Raw genomic sequence first — 22875 nt, forward strand, 5'->3', positions numbered from 1 at the left:
GGATCTCCTATGCATGAATACCTCTCAGAGTCTGCTCCTGGGGAACCCCACTGGGGATAAGGAGGACCGGAAACACTTGCTAGGTGCCCAGCTGGTGGGAATGACCCAGCAGAATGTCTGATTTGGGGGCTTCCAGTGAGAGACGTGTACAGTACTCAAGGGATCACGCAAGGTCGCAGGAGGGATGGACAGGCCGTCTCGTCTTGAGACAGAAGCAGAAGCTGGAAGCAACTTGGGGTGGGGAGGAGGTCAGGAAATAGAGGGACTCACAGACTTGACATTTTTTCCCCTGTGCAGCCAGAAGTAAGGTTGGCTGCTGAGGGGATGGGTAGATAGTAAAACAATTACCTATGAAAGTAATCACCGTAGTGCATGATAATTATTGCCACAGCTGTGGTAAGGCGTGCAGGGCTTCAATGCATGGGTAGGAGTTTACCAGGCTGTGTGCCCTCAGGGGAAAGTCATCATGGGCAGAGAACCCAGCTGGGCACTGATGTGAGGAGATGGGGGTAGAATTGCCAGATGAAATACAAGATGGCAGGTGAACGTAAATTGTATATAAACAATCAATTTTTTCTTTTTAGTATAAGTATATCCTGTGCAATATTTGGGACACACTTATACTGAAAAAACTATCCATTTTTTATCCCCTTCTGGCCCCGTCCCTGCAAGGAGCCTTATCTAACAGTGGGTCCCCCACACTTCCGCCCAGGTATTCTCAGGTTCCTTTTTATTCCTCCTTTACTCAACCACCTCTGGTGGCTCCCCATTGTCCAAACCGTCAATTGGTCATTTGAGGCCCTCTGTTTCTTTCTGGACCTTCAGCTACCCTCTAAACCCCATTCTTTTTTTTTTTTTTTTTTTTTCCTTTTTGAGACAGGATCTCACTCTGGTTGCCCAGACTGGAGTACAGTGGTGAGAACTCAGCTCACTACAACCTCAACCTCCCAGGCTCAAGTGATTCTCTCACTTCAGCCTCCCAAATAGCTGGGACTATAGGCATGCGCCACAATGCCTGGCTAATTTTTGTCTTTTCAGTAGAGTCAGGATTTCATCATGTTGGTCAGGCTGGTCTTGAACTCCTGGGCTCAAGCAATCTGCCTGCCTCGGCCTCCCAGAGTGCTGGGATTACAGGCATGAGCGACCGTGCCTGGCCTCAACCCCATTCTTGCACCTCTACTTTAATCCCCTGCCTCCGGGCTGTTTCCTCTGCCTACTCTGCACTCTCCCAAATCCACTCTTCCAGGAAGTCTCCTAGATCTAGATTGCCTGTGGGTGGATAGAAGTAGTCATTTCCACTGATTAGCAGCAGTAGCACTATTTCGCTTCTCTGAGCCTTCATTTCCTTGTCTCTAAAATGGGCACAATACTGTCTCTCTCATCAGGTTACTGAGGGGACAGGAGACTGTTTAGAAAGCATCAAGTACACCCTTGAATGCTGGCACCCTCCCTGACTGTGTCTAGATCACTGCCTGGCACCCAGTGGGCACAGAGGCATGTTTGCTGAATCAAATCAACTCAGAGTTCCTGAGCTTTTACAGTTTTTAACTTGCTTCTTGGAATTACCATATCCAACAGTGGAACTTGGACAAACTCAGTTTCCTGTATTAAGATGATCTTAAAAGGGATGCTTAATGAGGCCACCGTAATTTTTTGTTTTTGCTTTGTCACCCAGGCTGGAGTGCAGTGGTGCAATTGTGGCTCACTACAGCCTCCACCTCAAGCAATCCTCCCACCTCAGCCCCCCAAGTAGCTGGGACTGAAGGTATACACCACCTTGCCTGGCTAAATTTTGTATTTTTTTTTTTGTAAAGAAGGGAGTCTTGCTATGCTGCCCAAGCTGGTCTCGAACTCCTGGGCTCAAGTAATCTGCCTGCCTCAGCCTCCCAAAGTGCCAGGCCACTGCAATTCAGGCTGCATAACAGATTTCTCCCTTGTAGACAGGGGCCAAACCAGCTCCCTGCAAAGGGCCCATTTTGGACCCAAACATGGTGCCCAGTCTCTCCAGCTAGAAGCAGGTAATATCTGCCACTCATGTGTCTGTCTTAAGCCCTCCCAATCCCAGACCACAAAGGATGATTTCTTATAACTATTACCATAATTACCCAACTGCAACACTATAGAGAAGCGATTCGATGAGCCTGTGATTTTCGCAGTTTCTTGTCTCAAATAAGTCACCTGAAGTTCATCTGCCATCAGGATTCATGGCTGTGTTCGGTAATCGTAGGGAATTATTTTGCTAATAACAGAGGTATCTTGATCTAATTTAGTTTTAATGCCAGGAGGTGCCCTCCCAAAATAATCAGCTGCAGGGCAATTCCAATTTCCAGGTTTGTTACACGTTCTGGATAGAAGATTCAATTCAAGGAGGCTGAAGTTACTTCTTTATCACTCAAAGTCATCTACAGGCGACATGGTATCCTACCTCTACGTGTGTGCAGAAGAATGTAGGGAGAGGCCCAGCGACAGCAAGCCAGGGTGGGCTCCCAGCCAGAGGAATGGCTGGAAGACACTGATGGGTTAGGACTGTGTCAAGTTAGATCCATAACTAGGGTTCCTGGAAGAACCCTAATTTTTCTTACACCCATTCATTAACCCTTTCTATTAAAACAAACAAACAAACGAAAAAAACCCTAACCCTCAACCAGGCTGGAGTCCAGTGGCACGATCTCAGCTCACTGCAACCTTTGCTTCCCGGGCCCATGCGATCCTCCAGCCTCAGTTTCCTGAGTGGCTGAGACATCAGGTATGCACCACATGCCTGGCTAATTTTTGCATTTTTTGTAGAGACGGGGAGCTTGCTGCCCTGGCTGGTCTCGAACTCCTGAGCTCAAAGCAATCTGTCTGCCTTGGCCTCCCAAAGTGCTGGGATTATAGGCATGAGTCACCGCTCCCAGCCAATTAATTATCTGCATTATTTTATTCCATTTCGACCATCTCTCCCTGGCAAAACCTAATCTTTACAGTTATTAATAGAGTCTAAATAATGATAACAAACCCTCGTGCAGCTCTGTTTTAAGTGCTTTAATCCATATCAACTCATTACATCCTGTGAGGGAGGTGAATGCTACTGTTATCCTCATTTTGCAGATGAGGTTAAGAAACTTGCCTCAAATCACATATCTAGTGAGGGGCAGAACTGGGATTTGAACCTTTCCCAAGTTCCTATGCAAGGAAGAATCCTGAACCCACCAGGAATTGTTCAGCCTCGACTCTGTGCTCTCATTGACCCCTCGACATTCTGGGACAGAGGTGTTGTTAGCCACATTTTACTGAGGAAGAAACTGAGTCTCAAGAGGTCATTGATTTGGCCAAGGTCAATGCAGTGAGTAGAGAAATGGAGGAGTTGGGACTTGAACTCTGAGATTCTGATTCTAAACCTAGTGCTGCTGGGCACAGTGGCACGCGCCTGTAGTCCAAGCTACTCAGCAGGCTGAGGCAGGAGGACAGCTGGAGGCCAGGAGTTGAAGGCTGCAGTTGGCTAGGATCGCACCTGTGAGTAGCTACTGCACTCCAGCTGGGGAAATGCAGAAAGACCCCACCTCCAAAAATAAGTAAAAATAAATAAAAATAAACCTAGGGCTGCCTTGTCCAAAGCTGGGAAATTTATGACGTGTTTTTGAATGGCTTTGCCAGCAGGCTAGCTATCATTAATTAACTAAGTGCATGGTGATTGTCCTCCCACAAACCCCTCTCCAGCCACTCTGTGCCCCGCTTCCCACTTTGGTCCTCTTTTCTATTTCCCATCCCTTGCTCCAGAAACCAAGTGTCCTTTGTTGCTATTCCCTGTTACCCAACAAAACCTACTTTCAGATTCCTGATCTTTCCCTCATATGTTTATACTTTCAGCAGAGGGCTGTGTGGTCCAGCAGGAGGGGCCAGGAGCTAGAGGTAGCTCTGTCACTCTGTCCTCCCTGGGCACTTAGGATGAAACCTATTTGTCTCTAGGCCTTGTCTTCCAATCTTTACAAGGGAAAGAGGTTAGACCAGTGTTCTTTAAACTACTTGAGCCACGGAACTCTCATTTTATTTATTTATTTATTATTTATTTAGAGACAGGGTCTTGCTCTATTGCCCTGTCTAGAGTGCAGTGGTATGACCACATTATAATTCACTGCAGCCTCAAATTCCTGGGTTCAAGTCACCCAGAACCCTCATTTAAATGAAAATGTTCAGGCAAGCCCAACATTTGTATTACTATTATTATTATTATTGTTATTGTTATTATTTTGAGGCTGGGCATGGTGGCTTATACCTGTAATCTATCTCAAAAAAGACTTCATTTATTTGTTTGTTTTGAAGCAGAGTCTCACTCTGTGGCCCAGGCTGGAGTGCAGTGGCACGATGTCAGCTCACTGCAACCTCTGCAGGACCAGGTTCAAGCGATTATGCTGCCTCAGCCTCCCCAGTAGCTGGGATTACAGGCATGCACCACTATGCCTGGCTATTTTTTGTATTTTTAGTAGAGACGGGGTTTCACCATGTTGGCCAGGCTGGTCTCAAACTCTTGACCTTGTGATCCACCCGCCTCGGCCTCCCAAAGCGCTGGGATTACAGGCATGAACCACCACACCCAGCATCAATGTTTATATTGTATCAGATGCCAGTGAGCTGCTCTAGTCCAAGTTGGGTTCAAGGAAGGAAGTGTCTCCTACATGCCAACTTCTTTTTTTTTTTTTTTTTTTTTTTGAGACGGAGTCTCGCTCTGTCACCCAGGCTGGAGTGCTGTGGCCGGATCTCAGCTCACTGCAAGCTCCGCCTCCCGGGTTCACGCCATTCTCCTGCCTCAGCCTCCCGGGTAGCTGGGACTACAGGCGCCGCCACGTCGTCCGGCTAGTTTTTTTTTTGTATTTTTTAGTAGAGATGGGGTTTCACCGTGTTAGCCAGGATGGTCTCGATCTCCTGACCTCGTGATCCGCCTGTCTCGGCCTCCCAAAGTGCTGGGATTACAGGCTTGAGCCACCGCGCCCGGCCCATGCCAACTTCTGAGCTTCTCCTTGGACATGATGGGAAAACCACTGGCCTAAACAGAGCCTACAGGCTCTTGGGGCTCTTAGAGACAGGAATCTGGGATCCACGGATGGCAGGTGATGCCCAAAGTGCTATGTGGGCAGCTAAATGCCCACCTGGGACCCCCCCACCCATCCCCCCACCACCTGTCCTGCCTTGTTGGCTAAACTGTAGAGGGGCCTGCCAGCAAAGCCAGCCTGTGCCCAGGACCCTGCCTCTGGGGCACTGAGCTGTCCAGGGGTCTTGCCACAGAGAAACGGTATCTGTTCTGATGCTCAGGGTGTGCGGTCTGTTTGTTCTGGCACGTTCCTCAGTGGCCAGAAGAGTTGGCTACTCTCCTACCCCTGTTACCCTTTTGTTTTCTTTCTTGGCCTCTCCCTTTTCTTTTTTGTTTTTTAAACAGAGTCTCACACAGTTGCCCAGGCTGGAGTGCAGCAGTGTGATCTCAGCTCACTACAAACTCCACCTCCCATGTTCAAGCAATTCTCTTGCCTCAGCCTCCCAAGTCGCTGGAACACTACAGACACATGCCACCATGCTCAACGAATTTTTTTTGTATTTTGTTTAAAGACGGGCTTTCACCATGTTGGCCAGGCTGGTCTTGAACTGCTGACCTCAAGTGATCCACCCACCTTGGCCTCCCAAAGTGTTGGGATAAGGGATGAGCCACCGCAGCTGGCCAGCTTCTCCCTTTTCTAAAAATATGTTTTGTTTTGTTCTGTTTTCATTGCTCCTTCCCCTTCCCCTTCATCTTTCAACAAATGCTGGCTGATTCCTGGTCTCAAGCTTTCTGTCCCAAGCCTAAGGCTACAGGGGAATGAGACAAACATGAGGGCTGCCCCCAGGGCAGAGCCTTCACCTGGAGACAGCTGCGTCCTGCAGTGACTGTGGCCCCCACTGCACGAAGAACTCAGTCACAGGGCTGGGAAGGCTTCTGGAGGCAGTGGTGAGCAAAGGGGCACCAGCAGGTGAGCAGGAGTTTGTCCCGTTTGTGGGGTGGGAATGAATGCAGGTAGGGAGGAGTTAGGTGTTTCTGGCTCAGAAGAGAGGCATGGAAACCACGGAGACTTAGCCAGCCCAAGCGTTTGAGGAGCTGTCAACCGCTAGATTTGGCTGAAGCATAAAGTGGTCATTGGGGGGCTATCAGGAGTGGGACATGGTAAGTTGCCCAGGGCGCCAGTGGCCAGGGGTCCGGAGAGGCTGTTCCAGAGCTGGGAATAGATCCTGAGGACCACCGGGGCGCCAGTGGAGGTTTGCATCAGGGGATGTGGGGCCAGAACTGTATTGTAGAAGTGCACCTGGCTGCCCACAGTTGGGGGTGGGGAGACAGTGAAAAAGGGGCTTCCCTTCCCTTCTCACCCCCCACAGCCTGCACCCTCCTCTGAATGCTCTGAGCAGCCCTGGTTCCCTCTGAGACTCAGCATGGGGACAGAAGGAAGGGGGCTTTGGGCTGCCGGCTGCTCATCCCTCCCTGGCCTGGCCCCCACCTCAAGGCAGTCCCTGACCTCTTCACACCCAGGACCACAAGTCAGGAAAAGTTCAAAGCTTGCTCTCCCCCAGCTGGGATGTTTTGATTTCTGGGCCCTCTGAAAATGGCCCGTTTGTGCTGAGATGCTCAGGCAGATTAGCTTCCAACCCCCTTTCAGCCCTTTCTATCTGAATCCTGGCTCTGACAAGCCCCTTCCCCAGCCCTGCAGCCCCTCTTGGCCCCAGATGACTGTCCTCACTTCCCCCCACGGCCCCCCACCGTGGTGAAGGAGGGGGAGGTCCTATCCCCAAACACAAGCTCTTTTGTTCCAACTGGCAGCTTGGCCCTCAGCCCTGCACCCGCTGCTGGTGGGGTTTCCTAGCACTTAATGAGCCCGGGGTCAGCTGAAGGATGGGGAGTTGGCATTGAGGGGCTGGGGACAGGGGCTGGAGCACAGGCGATTTCTGGTTGCAGCTTTGGACCTGTCCCTCCTCTGCCCAAATCTCTCCCATGGTTCCTGCCTACTCTACTGGGACTGCTGAGGTGAGCAGAGATCCCAGGCTCCTTGCAGCTCTCACATAGCCTCTCCTGCTCCAGGGAGAGCCCTGGAGCAGGACTAGGTATGTGGGCTGCTCAATGCAGACTCAGAGCAGGGATGCACACAGTGGGAAGCACGCAGGCTTTGAAGCCAGCAGGACCAGAGTTCAAATCCTGACTCTGCCACTTCCTGGTAGTACGACCAGGGGCAAATCACAAATCTCTGTGTGCCTCAGTTTCCTCCCCGTAAAATGGGGCTACATTTTCCAACCAGAGTTCTGTGAGTTCCAGCACAAAATGCTCATGCACTTTCCCTTCCCTTTCTCTTGTTCCTTAAGAGTCTGGTTGGCTCCCCTCCTGAAGGTACAAGGTACAAAGAAGATAGGCAGAGCTGTCTTCCTCCTCCTCCCCCTCAAGTTGAGCATGCACTGGGCTGCCAAGGACAGTGAGGGATGGAGACCTTTAATGCCACTAGACAGGGAACTGGAGGCTGAGCAGGCCTGGGGTCGGGGTAGCCAGTCCAGGAACCCACTGTCCGCTTGGCTCTGGGTCTTCTTGGCCCCCCTCCTTGGGCTAGGCTTCTCCTGCTGGGATTGTGAGCTCCCAGAGGTGGGCAGCCACCCAGCCTCACCTGAGCTGGCTCAGGGGTGGTTTGGGTCTTAGGAATTCCAGGGAGACGCAGCACAACCCTGCTCCTCCCTGCCTGAAACTATTCAGGGCTCCTCCAGGTGCAAGATCCCCAATCTCCTGATCCGGCATTTGAGGCCACTACCCCAGCCCGGCCGACCTCTCCAGGCCTGCCCACCTGGATTTTGGGGGACAGCCTCACTGAATCACTCAAAGTTCTTAGATGGGCTGCCGGACGCGGTGGCTCACGCCTGTAATCCCAGCACTTTGGGAGGCAAGGTCAGGAGATCGAGACTACCCTGGCTAACACGGTGAAACTCTGTCTCTACTAAAAATACACAAAAATTAGCCGGACATGGTGGCGGGCGCCTGTAGTCCCAGATACTCGGGAGGTTAAGGCAGGAGAATGGTGTGAACTCGGGAGGCAGAGCTTGCAGTGAGCCAAGATCACGCCACGGGACTCCAGCCTGGGCAACAGAGGGTGACTCTGTCTCAAAATAAATAAATAAATAAATAAAAGTTCTTAGATGGGCTGCTCTGTAGTTCTCAACTCCAGGCCTTTCCTCTGTGGTTCCCTCTGCCTGTTCACTACCTCCATCCACCAGGCCAAACTCTGGTGTTTTGTTTTGCTTTGTTTTTAGAGATGGGCTCTCCCTGTGTTGCCCAGGCTGGTCTCCTAGCCTCAAGTGATCCTCCTCCTTTGGCCTCTTAAAAGTGCTAGAATAGCAGGCACGAGCCACTGTACCTGGCCTTAGGTCTCTGGTTATCTTTAAGGTCAGCATCTTCTCCTTCCCACCTACCCCCAGAGGCCTCCCCACCATGGGATGTCACTGTAGCCTTGAGTGCCTATTCTAAGCGATTCCTTAAGGCAGAGACCCACCCTCATGCTTTCCTGAGTGCATGCTTCCCCTCTAGCACCCAGCATGGAGCTGGCACAGAGAAGGCACAAATTAAAAGAAGTGAACCCTGGCAGTGAACAAAGACCAGGACTCCAACAGTCCTCCTCCAATTCCAGCAGCTGCCCTTTAGAGTCAACTGGTGGCGCAAGGGAGGAGGGAAAAAAGAAGGAAGGTTGTAGACATTCCAATATCCAGGCCCCTTCTAGACTACACTGAATCCAAATCTCTAGGGTAAGACTGGGCATCGTTCCTACCCAGAATGATCCTGAGGCATATCAAGGATTAGAACTTTCTGGAAGATTCAGGTCTCCCTCCCCCCACCCAGGTGCAGTGGGCAAAGTGAGGCCAAGTCCTGTGGGAGGCTTTGAGTGCTCCTTAATACCCCACTGTGTGTTGCATTGATTGGAGAAGCGCTTTATAGCTTGCAAAGTACTTTCACTTGCATCGCGTCATTCATTCATTCATTATTCATTGAACAAATATGCAGCAGAAAGAGCCGGGGCCACAGAGATGAAGCTCCAAGATGTGTGGCAGAGACAGGTGCGTGGACTGACAGATTGATGAACAAGGCCATAAGGTGTGACAGGGCTGCCCCCAGAGCCCTTAGCAGAACCGGTCAGGGGCACAGAGGAGGAGGGTATTGAGCCTATGTTAGGGAGGTCCCCTGCTCTGGGTGGTACTGGCAAGGCAGAAGGTCCAGGTAGGGGCCGGCAGGGGTATGAGGACACACAGATGTGAGAAGGGATGGTGGGGACTGCAGAGGGCCTGGCCTGGGCACCTGGTGGCTTAGCTGGGAGCCTGCAGGAACAACCGAGAAGGGATGAAGAGAGAGGTGAGAGGAATCCCAGGAGAGGAGATGGTGGGGTCCTCGTTGCGGGGGTGGGTTGGTGAGAGATTCAAGCAATGGCAAACACAAATGATTATAACAACAGCTGAGATCAACTGAGGCCTCATTCTCTGCTAGAACTGTTCTCATAATTTTTAAAATAAGCATGAACACTGTTACTCCTCTCAGTAACCTGTGAGAGGAGTACCAGGTTAACTATCCCATCTCACATGTAGGAAAACTGAGATTCAGAGAACATCATTTCCCCTGGTAAGGGGCAGAGATCTGATGGTGTGGGGCTCCAGGCACCCTGCCCTGACCTACCCGCCACCAGAGCCTCCGCCGAGAGGACTGTAAAATGATGCCCCAGGAGAAAGCCCTGGATTCTGCAGTTGGTATTCCATTGGTGGGCCCGGTCAGAGCAGCTTTGAGGCAGGGAGTGGTGTTGAGTTGCACGATGCCAGTGGGGAAGCAGAGATCAAAAGAATATGGGCTGGTAATCCCAGCTACTCAAGAGGCTGAGACAGGAGAATAGCTTGAACCTGGGAGGCGGAGGTTGCAGTGAGCCAAGATCGTGCCTCTACACTCCAGCCTGGGTGACAGAGCAAGACTTCGTCTCAAAAAAAAAAAGAAAGAAGAAGGACATGGGCCAGAGAGGATGAGGCAGTGAGGATGAGATGGGAGAGACTTGGGCTCTTTTCAGGGCTGGAGAAAGGGCCAGCAAGGGGGTCCTCATACAGGTAGGAGGGTGGGCAGGAGATGTAGAGCCCAGGGAGCAAGGTTGACCTCAGCTGGGGAATTGACAGAAGGAGAGGAGAACTGAAGCAAAAATCCCCTGGAGCTTGGAAGGGCCCCGGAGAAGCTGTCGGGGGCTTGAGCCTCACTTCTCTCTTGCTGCCGGGCACAGTAGGCCCTCGGCCAAGTCTGTGTGGACCCCATTCTGCTGGGGAGGGGAAGGTTTGCAGGAGTCACTAGGGGGAGAGGAGGGGAAGCGGGGAGCAGGGGGAGCCCAGTAGGAGGGAGAAAGAGAGACAGAGGCAGAGATAGAGATATATAGAGATGACTGAGACAGAAAGACAGAGAGACAGGAACAGAGACAGAGAGACAGAAAGACAGAGACAAAACGAGACAGAGATAGACCTAGAGAGAGTCTCTGAAAGGACTGCCCAACCCCTCCCTGCTGTCAGGGACCAAGTCTGAAAGAAGAGGCTCAGAAGGGGTTGGGGGACAGCCACCCCTACCCCACCCACCACAGAACTGGCAAATGAGAGACTAAAGGGTCTTCTGAGCAGGGCACCCACCCCCCAGATTCCCTGGTGCCTTGGCTTCAGGGCCACAGAGTCAGCTTAGCTTCTCAGCCAAGGACAGGCCTTCCCAGGAGGGAGGGATCTTCACCTCTACCCCCGCCTGGGGGCAGGAGAATCCCGACCTGGGACAGTCCCTGAGGACCCCTGAGTGACGCTCTGACCTCGGGCTGCAGGGTCTAGAGTCTGGTGCCTGCTCCCTCTGCTGAAGCACCTGCCCTACTGACCTCTGGCTGCCGTATGGCTCCCTCGGGCTGTGGTTTGAGGTCCCTGAACTCCACCACCACCTAAGAGCTGTGTCCTCCATTTTCCATGCCTAAACCCCATAACACCCCACCATCAGCAAAGGGCTGTGTGAGGCCATTTGTCACAGAGACAGCATGGGAAGAGAGAGAGAGGGTCTTGGGCAGAGCTGCAGGTGGCACAGGCACCCCCAGCCATGTCAGTTCTTGCAGTCCCTGGTGCTGGCTTTTCTGGGGCACAGACCAACTCCTTCTGGTGCAGTGTCTGTAGAACCCCAGAGCGGGAGTGTGGGCCCCACGCTCTCACGTGCTCACTCACGGGCTCCTGAGGAGACAGCCTGCCGAGACAGAGGCCCACTGGCAGGCACACCGTGGAGCTCCTGCACTCACACACGCCTGCCCGTGTGGGCACACACAGAGGCGCCCTGGGAATGTAGGTCACCGGCTGGAATGCTTCCAGCCTGGGGTGCTGGTGATCCGGCCGTCCAGCACATGCTTCCAGATTGGACAGAAATCCACCCCCTTCCACCCGCCTCTTTCCCCGCTCTCCCGAGACAATCTGACCCAAAGCTCCTCAGGCTTGTGTTTTCTTTCCTCCAGAATCCCACTGGCTGGGGCTCCATCCAGGGGAGGGGGCAGGGCTCCTTGTCCATGCAGCTTGTTCTCTGTGTCTGTCCCTGTGCTGGGCGATGCGGAGTCTACAAGACATGGAGGGATGTGGCTCCCACTTTGAAGAGGACATCTCTAAGGCAGAGTCCAAGAGATGTCCTCAGACCAGAGGTGAGTAATGGTCAAGGGGAGAACAGAGCACTGCTTTGTCAGGGCCAGGCTGGCTTCCTGGGGAGGTGACAGGACCCTGATTGGGCAGTTGAATAAGGGCTTCTGCAAGCCTGGGAAAGGGAGTGGTTCTGACACACACCGGGAAGGCCCCAGCGGCTTCCCTCCCTCCCCTCTGGAATCCAGGCCTCTCTCAAAGGTGACTGTCACCAACTCCTCTAGAGACAGCCACTGGAGGGCCCTGCAGGCCCTTCAGACACAGCAAGCCCAGAACATCGTTCCCCCTTCCACCCCAGAATCTGCCCTTCCACCCAGGTTCCCCTGTCAGTGTGGACACCAACATCTCCTGCCACACAGGCCAGAGATCAGGGTTATCCTGACTTCTTTCTTTACCCGCCCTGCCTCCCCTCCAAGTTTTCACTGTGGCTCACCAAGCAGCTCACAGCTCAGAGATGCAAATGGACTTTACTCATCAAAGTGCAGTGGGGTAGCAGAAAACCCAGGGTGCCTAGGCAGCCCAAATAAGCTAGTCAGGGAAGGCTTCCTGGAGGAGGTGACCTGAGCTGAGACTTCAGAATGGGCAGGATGGACCAGGTTGGAGGGGTAGTAGGGAAGGCTAAGATGAAAGAGTGTTTTAGGCAGGGGTAACAGCAAGTACAAAGGTGAGGGAGAAAGGGAGGCATATTCAAGGCAGAAATTAATTCATGATGGTGAGAGTGGCAAGAAAGAGGGGTGTGGCTTGGAGATGAGAGCAGAAGTGTATCTGCAGGGTCAGACCATGAACTGCGTTAAGCCCTGTTAATGAGTTTGCATTTTATCCTGCTGCAGTGGTGGGCCTTGTAAAGTTTTTTGAATGCCTATGTGTGGTCCCTTCTGGCTATGCATGAAGGATGAGTTGGGGGGACAGGTAGAGATGGAGAGCCCCAGGAAGAGGCAAAGCAGCTGTGCAGGTGTCCAAGGTGCGGCCTGGCCTGAAGTGGGGGCTAGGAGATGGAGAGTCGGAGTGGATCTCTGGACCTCTTAGGAGGTAGCATGGACCATAAGCGGGCCTGGTTTCATCTTCTCTGACCTCCATCTTCCCATGATGTAACAGGGAATGGGCACGAGGACCTTGGGAGAAACTTCCCCTGGGGTCTCCCCATGCCTTGGCCATTTACTATTTGTTCCAGCCTCCCTGGGCTTCCAGAGGTGAGAGCTTGGGAGGAATCCCAGCTGGCAGGACCACAGCTCTGGCTTGGGAAGACCCAGGGTGGGCTCAGCGGCTCAGGGCATTCTACCCAGCAGAAGGAATGGACTGGACAGTGGGAGCAGAGGGCTGTACTCTGGATATCCTGCAGTCAGCCTTGGGAGGCAGTGAGGGGAAACTGGGGACACACTGGGCCTGATGCATGGGGTCCACCTGCCTCTTTGGAATAGGGAGGGCTGCGGCAGCCATCCAGCAACCTGAGCATGAGTCAGGCCCTGTTACTTGAAAGACTGATACTCAAGCGAGTGTGTCAGTTTCTTCCTCTATAAAACGGGAATTGAACAATATGCCAAGAAACACATTTGGTGGTAGGAAAGCTTAGGGGACCCGGATCATGCTACTGATTGACTTAAAGATCTGCGACTCTGCACCAGGTCCCTTGGTGGAGGAGCCAGCCTGAGGCAGTGGCTGTCCAGGACCACAGAAGGAAGGATTTATCCTGCTTAGTCCTCAAGAGAGGAGCCCTGCGTGGTGGCTGCTGTGGTCCCCATCCCTCTGAGGCTCTGAGAATCAACAGGCCTGGCTCACAGGTCACATGGAGGCACAGCAGATAGAAGCCCAGGCCTGAGGGTGTTAAGTGCAGTTCAGGAGGGGCTCTCCAGGAGCCTATGGGAAGTGAAATGTCCGCGTCCTATGCACACAGGCGCTCCCTCCCTTTCCCTGTCCCTCTCTCTGGGGACACCAACTCTTCTCTCTTGAGCTTTATCCTGGCTCTTCCCCGCCCAGCTCCAGGCACAGGGGCTCCCTCCTCACCCGCCACCCCTTGCTGCAGCCTCAGCCCCTGACCTTGTTATGAGGCCAGCTGCTCAGGCTTGTGTGCGGAAATGACGGGAGCCTCTCCCGAGCTGGCCTCTTTGTTCTTTATTGTCTGTTCTTCCTGATTGAGCCTCTTCCCAGAGTCTCAGGGCAAGGGGAGGGGGCATGTGGCTCTACCACTCATCCACCTGCCCAGCTGGGCAAGTTCAGAAGCCCCCCGCATGGCTGGCCAGCAGAACTGAGGCTCCCCTGAGCATGGGAATGGGCCCTGGATTGGGGACCAGGAGACCCAGGGCGGGTGGTGGGAGCAGCCCAAAGTGGAGAAAGCGCACAGGAGTCTGGGAGTCCTGGGTTTGAATTACAAGTGTTCCTCAGTTGCTGTGTGGCAGGGCCCTTCTAAGCCTGGATTGTCTCATCTGAGCTGTGGGGTTGTTCCTTCCTCTGTGAGGAGTCAATGGAGACTATTTAGCAGGGAGCCAGGCACACAGTAAATGCTCATAAACAGGACCCCAGCTCTGCCTCCTTGGCCTAATTTTTTCACTTATAGAAGGGCTCCAGGTATGAATGTGGCATCTCTTCCTTGATTTTTCTGAGACCCAGGCAGCCTGGTCTAGGACAGAGCCCTTGAACTAGATGGAAGGAATCTAGATTCTGGCATCCCTTCCCCATTCCAGACAGGCTAGGCTGGTGTCAGTTTCACAGATGGGGTAACGGAGGCTCAACAAGAGCCCAGGTCTTTGGCTGGCACCTGTTGAGTGAGACGAGTGGCAGAGCCAGGAGGAGGCCTCAGAGGAAGGGCAGGCCTAAGCAGGAGAAGCGAGATGATGAATGGGAGGCCAGTGGCCGGACACATAGCTGTTATTTTTTACGATTATTATCTATCTGTCACCAGTTGAAGCTAATCCCTTTGCCTCTCAAAGGAAGGCCCAAGGAGTCAGAGTCATGACGTCAGGCCCCCTGATGACATCAGGCTATTGTGGCCTCAAATTGTCCTCTCTTCAGACTGTCACAGGCCCACAGCTGAGTCTGCCTCTCGCCTTGCCCAGCCAAGCTGACATGGCTCCTGCCACATCTGAGCTGCTTCAGTGAACGTTCCCCAGGAAAGAGAATTTTCCACTGACACAGAGAGGGGCCTCCAGGTGGCAGCTTTGGCACACAATGGCTCTCAGGACTGCAGCAAAATAAAGACATCAGGCTTTGTAGCTGGAGCGAGCTGGGTTCGAATCAGTGCACTCACTATGTGATCAGGGCCAGTCATGTAACCTCCCTAGGCCTCAATTTTCTCATCTGGAAAATGAGGCTAACAGCAACCCATCAAGTGTATCACAAGGATTCAGAAGACAATGTAGGCCAGATGCGGTGGCTCACACCTGTAATCCCAGCACTTTGGGAGGCTGAGGTGGGCAGATCACCTGAGGTCAGGAGTTCGAGACCAGCCTGGCTTGCATGGCAAAACCCCATCTCTACAAAAATAGAAAAATTAGCTGTGCATGGTGTTGCATGCCCGTAGTCCCAGCTACTCAGGAGGCTGAGGCAGGAGAACCTCTTGAACCCAGGAGGTGGAGGTTGCAGTGAGCCGAGATCATGCCACAGTACTCTAACCTGGGCAACAGAGTGAGACTCTATCTCAAAAATAAAACAAAACAAAACAAAACAAAAAAATGCTGGGCACGGTGGCTCACTCCTGTAATCCTAGCACTTTGGGAGGCCAAGGCGGGTGGATCACTTGAGGTCAGGAGTTTGAGACCAGCCTGACCAACATGGCAAAACCCCGCCTCTACCAAAAAAATCAAAATTAGCCGGGCTTGGTGATGCATGCCTGTAATCCCAGCTACTTGGGAGGCTGAGGCAGGAGAATCGCTTAAACCTAGGAGGCAGAGGTTGCAGTAAGCCGAGATTGTGCCATTGCACTCCAGCCTGGGCAACAAGAGCGAAACTCCGTCTCTAAAACAAACAAACAAACAAAAACAGAAGACAGTGTAGATAAAGTGCCTTCAGATCCTGGCATGGAGTAGGTGCTTACCAAATGGTACTGGTTATTACAGCAGCAGCACTTGGAAGTTTTCAAGCTCACATCCACCTGCTTCTCTGCTGGGATCTCCCAACAACCCTGGGGTAGATGCCCATGCTGGTTGTCATCAGGAAGAAACAGAAAGTTCTGAGCTGTTGAGCTGCCTGCTCCACCTCCATGATATCCAAAGCAACCATCCCCTTCTGGAGGGTTTATCCCAGCGGGCTGTCTGAGCCCAATCCCCTCCTGTACGAGTCACAGACTCCCCCTGACAGGTGTCCAACCTCACACTCTTTTGCCTCCTTACCCCTCCAGAGCTCCAAGACCACCAGGAAAACAGGCAAGACAAGGGTGAGTCTGCCCATTTGTCAGATGAGGAAGCTGAGGCTAAGTCAGGGCAGGGACTTTGTCCAGGCCACCCAATAACAGAGAGAGCTGGGATGAGATGCAGGCCTGCTCTCTTGGGGCATGGGGCCCAGCGCCCTCAGCTGACAGCTAAGGAACCAGAAGTCCGGAGTCGGGGAGGATGCCTAAGGATGCGGAGCAAGTTAAGGGCAGGATCCAGCTCGTGCTACTCATTAATTCACTCACTCTCGCTCACTTATTCATTCATTCATTCACTCATCCACTGAGTATGTATCGAGCGCCTTCTCAGGACCAGTGCTGTGCAACACCCTGGGAACCCAGTGGCGGACAAGATACAGCTCCTGCCCTCAGGGGCCTTATAGTCTCAGGTGGGAGTCAGGCCGGTGAGCAGGCAATGAAAATACACCCTGGCGGAGGAAGCACCAGGAGCTGTCGGCAGGGTACAGGTAGGAGGTGGTACCCATGAAGTGGGAGAAATAGCAGGACTCCAAGAGAACCTGGAGAAAGTATATTTTGCAGGGCAGAGCTTTTTCTTTTATGCTGGCCACTGCCAGGCCTCCTTCTTGCCCCCTTCTTTGGAAATCACAAGGCAGACAGAAAGGACATGCTTCTCTGAGCTGGACTTTTCACATAGCTCCAAGGGGCTGGCACCAGAGGGGAACAGTCACATCTTGTCTGGCCGTCACCCCAATTTACACCTGGGGAAACTAAGGCCAATCACAAGGGCTCTGCAGGGGTTAGTGCTGAGTTTCCAAGCTCTCCTCTTCTCCTCACCTTCCTGCCTCTGACTGTCCTGTAAGAAACCTCTGCACCTGTGTCTGCTCCTCTCTGCAGCCGTGTCTGAGCCCTTCTTGGCCTTGCTCTAAGGGGCTCCCAGTGCCAGACCACCCAATAGGGCTCTGCTCAGTCCTGCCTGCTAAGAGGCTGAGGCCTCCAGAACTTCAGTGCCAGTGGCTGCAGATTCCCCACCATGCCATGGCCAAACCCTTTCAGCCTCTGAACACCTGATAGATGCAATCGGAGCTGGGATCTTCACCAGAAGGGCGCTTTGCTCAGCTTGAAGCAGGGAGAGGTGTCCAGAGCCTCACCCCCAGCTTTGCAGTTCCCAACCCTTCCCCATACCCATCAATGTTCCCTAGCCCCCTAAAGGAGCTCAGCTTGCCAACCCCTGACTGAGATTGTAAGTATCAGAGAATGTGCCGAAGCATCATCAGTCTCCATGCCTTTTCACCCACTGTTCCTTCTGCCCTGGATTGCCTTTCCTCGCCTCTTTGCCTGCACCAACTGCATTTGTTCACTCACTCATTCAACAAGCATTTGTTGGATGCTTACTCCTGACAGGTGGAGAACTATGCTCTGGGGATCCAGAGAGCTTAGAGACTCAAGGGAGACACAGGTGAAACATATCAGCATGCAATAATGTGTAGTGCACATATGAACACGTCCGTAAAGGAAAAGTAGGGCTATGAAAGTGAGTCTTATTTGATGCATTGGGGGAACATAGTTTAAGGAGGGCTTCTCTGAGGAGGTGACTTTTTAGTTGATACTGGGAAGAGGAGGAGGAGTTAGCTTAGGAAAGAGAAAGAGGAAGGGTGCCCAAAGGCCCTGAGGGGAGACTCAGCTTGGGGACCTGAGGAAGGTCAGATCCAATGGCTGGAAGCGAGGGAGTGAGGGGTGAGGGAGAAAGAGTTTAATCATGAAGGAGCAGAGAAGGCAGGCTCTGGCGAAGGGACCCTGTGGGCAACAGCAGGAAAGAGAGCCCCAGGAGAAGGCACCAGCTGGAGAGAATGGGAGGAAGCTCCGAGAGCACCCTGTCCCAGAAGCCAGGCCAGCACTGGCTCATGCCTGTAATCCCAGCACTTTGGGAGGCCGAGGTGGGCAGATTGCGAGATCCCAGGAGTTTGAGACCAGCCTGGGCAACATGGGCAAACCCTGTCTCTACAAAGACTACAAAAATTAGCCAGGCATGGTGGTGCATGCCTATAGTCCAGCTACTCTGAAGGCTGAAGCAGGAGGATTGCTTACACCCAGGAGGTCGAAGCTGCAGTAAGCTGTGATCATGCCACTGCACTCCAGCCTCGGTGACAGGGAGAGACCCTGTCTCAATAAAAAAGGAGGGTGTGGTGGACTGAACATGCGTATCCCTCCTACCCTCAAGTCATATGTTGAACTCCCAATGTGGCTCTGTCTGGAAATGGGGCCTCTAATGAGCAATTAAGGTTAAATGAGGTCATAAGGATGGGTCCCTACTAGGATTAGTGTCCTTACAAGAAAAGACAAAAGGATCCCAGCACTTTGGGAGGCTGAGGCAGGTGGATCACTTGAGCTCAGGAGTTTGAGACCAGCCTGGGCAACATGGCGAAAACCTGTCTCTACCAAAAATACAAAAAATTAGCTGGGCATGGTGATGTGCACCTGTGGTCCTAGCTACTCGGGAGGCTGAGGTGGGAGGATGGATTGAGCCTGGGAAGTGGAGGTTGCAGCTGAGCCGAGATTGCACCACTGCACTCCAGCCTGGGTGACAGAATAAGACCCCATTTCAAAAAGAAAAGAAAAAAGAGAGAGAGAGAGAGAGAGAGAAGGGCTGACTGCTTTGGCTCACGCCTATAATCCCAGCACTTGGGACCCTGAGGCATTGGGATTGCTTGAGCCCAAGAGTTCTAGACCAGCCTGGGCAACATAGCAAGACCCCATCTCCACACCAAAAAAAAGTTTTTTTAATTAGTAGGGTGTGGTGGCATGCATCTGTAGTCACAGCTACTCAGGAGGCTAAGACAGAAGGATCCCTTGAGCCTAGGAGTTCAAGGCTACAGTGACATTTGACCACATCATTGCAAAATGTTGTTATTATTTTTGAGACCGAGTCTTGCTCTCTGTTGCCCAGGCTGGAGTGCAGCGGCGTGATCTTGGCTCACTGTAGCTTATGCCTCTTGAGCTCAAGTGGTTCTCATGCCTCAGCCTCCCGAGTAGCTGAGATTACAGGCATGCACCACCACGCCTGGTTAATTTTTTGTATTTTTAGTAGAGATGGGGTTTCACCGTGTTGGCCAGGCTGGTCTCACACTCCTGACTTCAAGTGATCCTCCTGCCTCAGCCTCCCAAAGTGCTGGGATTTCAGGCGTGAGCCATTGCGCCCAGGCTTCTGCTTTAATTTCTGTGTCTGAAAATTTTGTTGTGTGAGTCACTTTGTCTATTTTGTTACAGCAGCCTGAGCTGACCAATATAGAGGGAATCATTGACTTCTTTGGTGGAGGAGTCACCTCTGCCAGGAAGTCTTTCTGGAATCCAAGTATGGGGTTAGGGCTTCCACGTGCCTTGACTTCCCCCATCAGAGCACCTGCCTCTCTCTCAGATTAGCCTAGGAATGTCACAAGGTTTGATTTGTTCTTGAACCCCAAAGCCCAGTCCAGAACCTGAAAGTAATTGTTAAATGAACGAATGTAGAACCAGGGCTCAGACTGGGGAAGTGACTCACTGAGACCGCAGTTTTCCTGTGCTGCCCGGACCCAGGATGGCCTCCTTCAGCTCTGGACCCCTGAGACTGGCTGGGTGGGAGACCTTGGCTGGAAAAGCCAGACCCCTCTCCAGCTGGGCCGGGGACTTCTCCCAGAGACAGCCTGGGCTCCACTCCATGCCTGCCCATCCCTTTCCTAAGGCCCCCTCTGTCCCTTTCCTCTTCCTCTTGAATCCCTTACCTCCCTGCCTGGCCAGCTTCCAGGAGATCAGCAACCGGCCTCGTGACAGGCCAGGACAAGGAGTTGATTGTGCACAGGATCTTTCCATGAGGGTGGAGGCAGCCTCAGTTTCCAGCCTTGCCCAGCCCAGAGGCTGCTACTAGCAAATCTGGAGGACAGCAAGTGGGGGCTGTAGGTTCCTGAGATATCCCTGGCTGGGGCTGGTCCTCCCCACTCCCTCGCCTGCCTCTTCAAAGGTCAATGCCCTCCCTAGGGGAGCATTCATACATCCAATGAGCCAATACCCATCCCTATGCCATGCTTCCAGTGAATAGCTCTGGAGGCAGGCAGGCCTGTCCCACACCCTCAGGCTGTCTGCCCCTAGCCTCCCCAAGGACCACATCACTCTGAATTTAGTCTGGGATTGTTTGTCTGTCTCCCATTCCATACTGGGAGCTCTTCCAGGCCAACGGCTGCTCTCCCTAATTTTTCCCACTCTCCTCCCTTTCTCTTCTCATCCTTCCATTCACTAAGCACCAATTATTTGTTAGGACTGAGTTCCTCATTCCTACACACTCCTGACCCTGACACGGGGTTTGGCACACGGAGGTCACTCTGCATGCATCAACTGCCCCCCACCACCGAGTGCCCAAAGATGCCAGGTCTGTGGGCTAGGCCTTGGCAAGCTTCCCTGAGGGCTGCAGCTCCAAACGTGGCAAAGGGCCCCTCTCCTTGGAAAGGGCTGAGCTCCTGCAGGAGGAAGGAAATTTGGCCTTGGATCTGTGCCAGGCAGCCAGGCCTGGATGTGGTCGGGGAATGTCCAGAGAAACAAGAACTTGGTTTTCTTAGTAAAACTGTGTTCTCAGGAGGACCTGAGCCCCTGGAAGGCTGACCTGACCCAAGCTGGGATGAGGTCACCCTGCAATTACCACCTCTTCCAAGGCCAACAGGCCTTCTCCCTGCTGAGTCCTAAAACCTGCTGCCCCACCCCCCTCCCCATGCCCAGCCTTGGTCCCTCCGCCACACTTTTGCACTCCTGCATCCCTCCTTGATTGTCCAGAGACAGCCAGGCTGTGCTGGGCATCCCAGCCAAAAGTGAGCTCTCTGGCCAGGCTGAGCAGTGCAGGAGCTGAGTTACTGCATCCCTGAAGCCCCAGGCCCGCAGAAACCGCCACAAAGGAACCCTTCCGAGTCTTATAAATCCCTGTTCCGTATTCTGCATGGTCTCTGTCCCAAGCAACTTTTCCCCAATAATGTATGCAGGGCTTCCAGTGGTCTGGGCAGCTGCACAGGGGCAGCTCCCCGGTGGCAGCCACTGGGGCCCTGTCACACGGGGAGTGCTTTCAGCATGAGCCCCGGCCTTTAATTACAAGGTATGTTCCTGTTGCCTCTTCCATCTATATTTATCTGCAGGATCGCACTAATTGAATTCCCCACAGCACAGGGCAGGCCTGGCGAACAGCGAGGCAGGCAGACAGGCAGGGGGGCTGCAAAACTTCCTTCGTTTCCTTCTTGGCCAAGAGCAAAACAGAAGCAGCTGAGAAACTCTCTCTCCCTCCCCTGGACCTTGTCAATGCCTGGAGTCTGAGGGGCTGCCCACTCCAGGGACCCTCCAGCCCTGAGCCTCATAACCCAAGGCACCCATGCCCACCCATGGGTCCCAAGATCAGACAGTGCCCAGATGCCTGACCGCCTCCCCGCTTCAACTCAGATTCCTATAGCAGAGAACAGTCCGTTGAGCAGAGAGGCTGAAACCCCCAACTCTGCACTTTGCCGGCACCGTCTTACCGTAGGAGTCGTCTTGGTCCAGGAGGGAATCGGGCTCCATGGCATGTGGGCCCCCAGCCCCTGGCCCCACCTGATTTATGAACCGAGGTTGTCTCCATGAGCGTCTGGGTTCCTCCTTTTGTATTCCATCTGGCGGCTTTTCCAACTAGATGACTGGGTATTCCTGCAAGCAGGCCCCTTTCCAGCCCTCGCCTTCATACAGTACATTTAAAGTAGCAGTAACCTCTTTTTCCTCCCCCCGCAGCCTGACTGGAAACATTAGAAGGGACTGAGGCAGTGAGATGTCTAAAATAGGAAGACGCCGGGACGGTTGGCCTGGCTGCCCGTGATGCTGGCTGCCGGGATCTGGCCCGGCTGTGCAGATGGAAAAGCTAAGAGGTGAGGCTGAGATGGGCTTAGCATCTGGAAGCCGCCTCTGGGGCCCAGGGGGTTTGCAGGATGCAGGGAGCCCAGCCCTCCAGGGGAGGGGTTGGGGGGTCTGCTCTGTTTACCCCCAGTGCCCAAACCCCAGGGGCTTCTCCCAGGCCCTGCTGGAACCTCCCACTCAAATCTGTTCTACAGACATTTCCCGCAGTGTGGGGGATGCAGAAATTGACTCATCCATCCATTCAGTTAGTCACTAAATATTTTTTGAGCATCTAGTCGGCACCAGACACTGTGCCCGGTGCTGAGTTTGCAGCAGGGAGCGAGGCACAGTGCCTGGCTTCTTGGAGCTCACAGGAAAACAGGTCATTGCAGCGCAGTGTGTGGTGCAAGAGCTGCAGGAACACACAGAAGGGGCACCTCACCAGGATGGAAGAGGTGGTCAGGGAAGGCTTCCTGGAGGAATGGGCACGTAAGCTGGGGCCTAAAGGATGAGCAGGAGTTAGCCAGGTACAGAAGGAGAGAGTGACCTGTGTAATAGCCCTGAGGTGAAAGGGTGCATGGGGCATTCAGTGTCCCCCTAATAAGTTCTAGGTGGTTGGTGAGAGATGGGATCGGGGAGCCAGGGAGAGAGGCAGGAATGGGTTGGATTCCCTGTCCAGGGTTGGACAAGGCCTTTGGGAATGGCTCCAGGCCTGCCCAGAGAAGGGTCCATTAGAATGACATGATCCGGACTGTCCTCTGGGAAGGCCTCCCTGGTGACCTTGTAAAAGAGGGGAAGCCGCCAAGCCACCAGGGCAGAGGGAGATGCAGGCTCCACAGCCACAGCTGTAGGATCCCTGGGTGCTATTTATTAAGCAGACACCAAAGGTGGGCACGGTTTTGCGTATTGCCCACATTGTCTCATACACTCCTTACTCTGGTCCCTTCCAGGAGAAACTCTGGTTCTCCTATTTTACAGATGAGGACAATGCAGTTTAG

The 22875-nt window shown here is 53.2% G+C and overlaps 1 protein-coding gene across 2 annotated transcripts in view; it reads right to left on the reverse strand.

Moving 5' to 3' along the window:
- DAB2IP (DAB2 interacting protein) overlaps positions 1 to 21877 on the reverse strand; it is a 219482-nt gene extending 197605 nt beyond the window's left edge. For both annotated transcript variants that reach the window (XM_033237578.1, XM_033237574.1), the window contains exon 1: positions 21532 to 21877. In XM_033237578.1, the coding sequence (XP_033093469.1) occupies positions 21532 to 21571 (40 nt within the window). In that variant the 5' untranslated portion in view covers positions 21572 to 21877. The remainder of the gene's footprint in view (positions 1 to 21531) is intronic.
- Between the last annotated feature and the right edge of the window lie 998 nt (positions 21878 to 22875).

The sequence above is a fragment of the Trachypithecus francoisi genome, unplaced genomic scaffold (assembly GCF_009764315.1).
Source record: "Trachypithecus francoisi isolate TF-2019V2 unplaced genomic scaffold, Tfra_2.0 Lachesis_group16, whole genome shotgun sequence".
NCBI lineage: Eukaryota > Metazoa > Chordata > Mammalia > Primates > Cercopithecidae > Trachypithecus > Trachypithecus francoisi.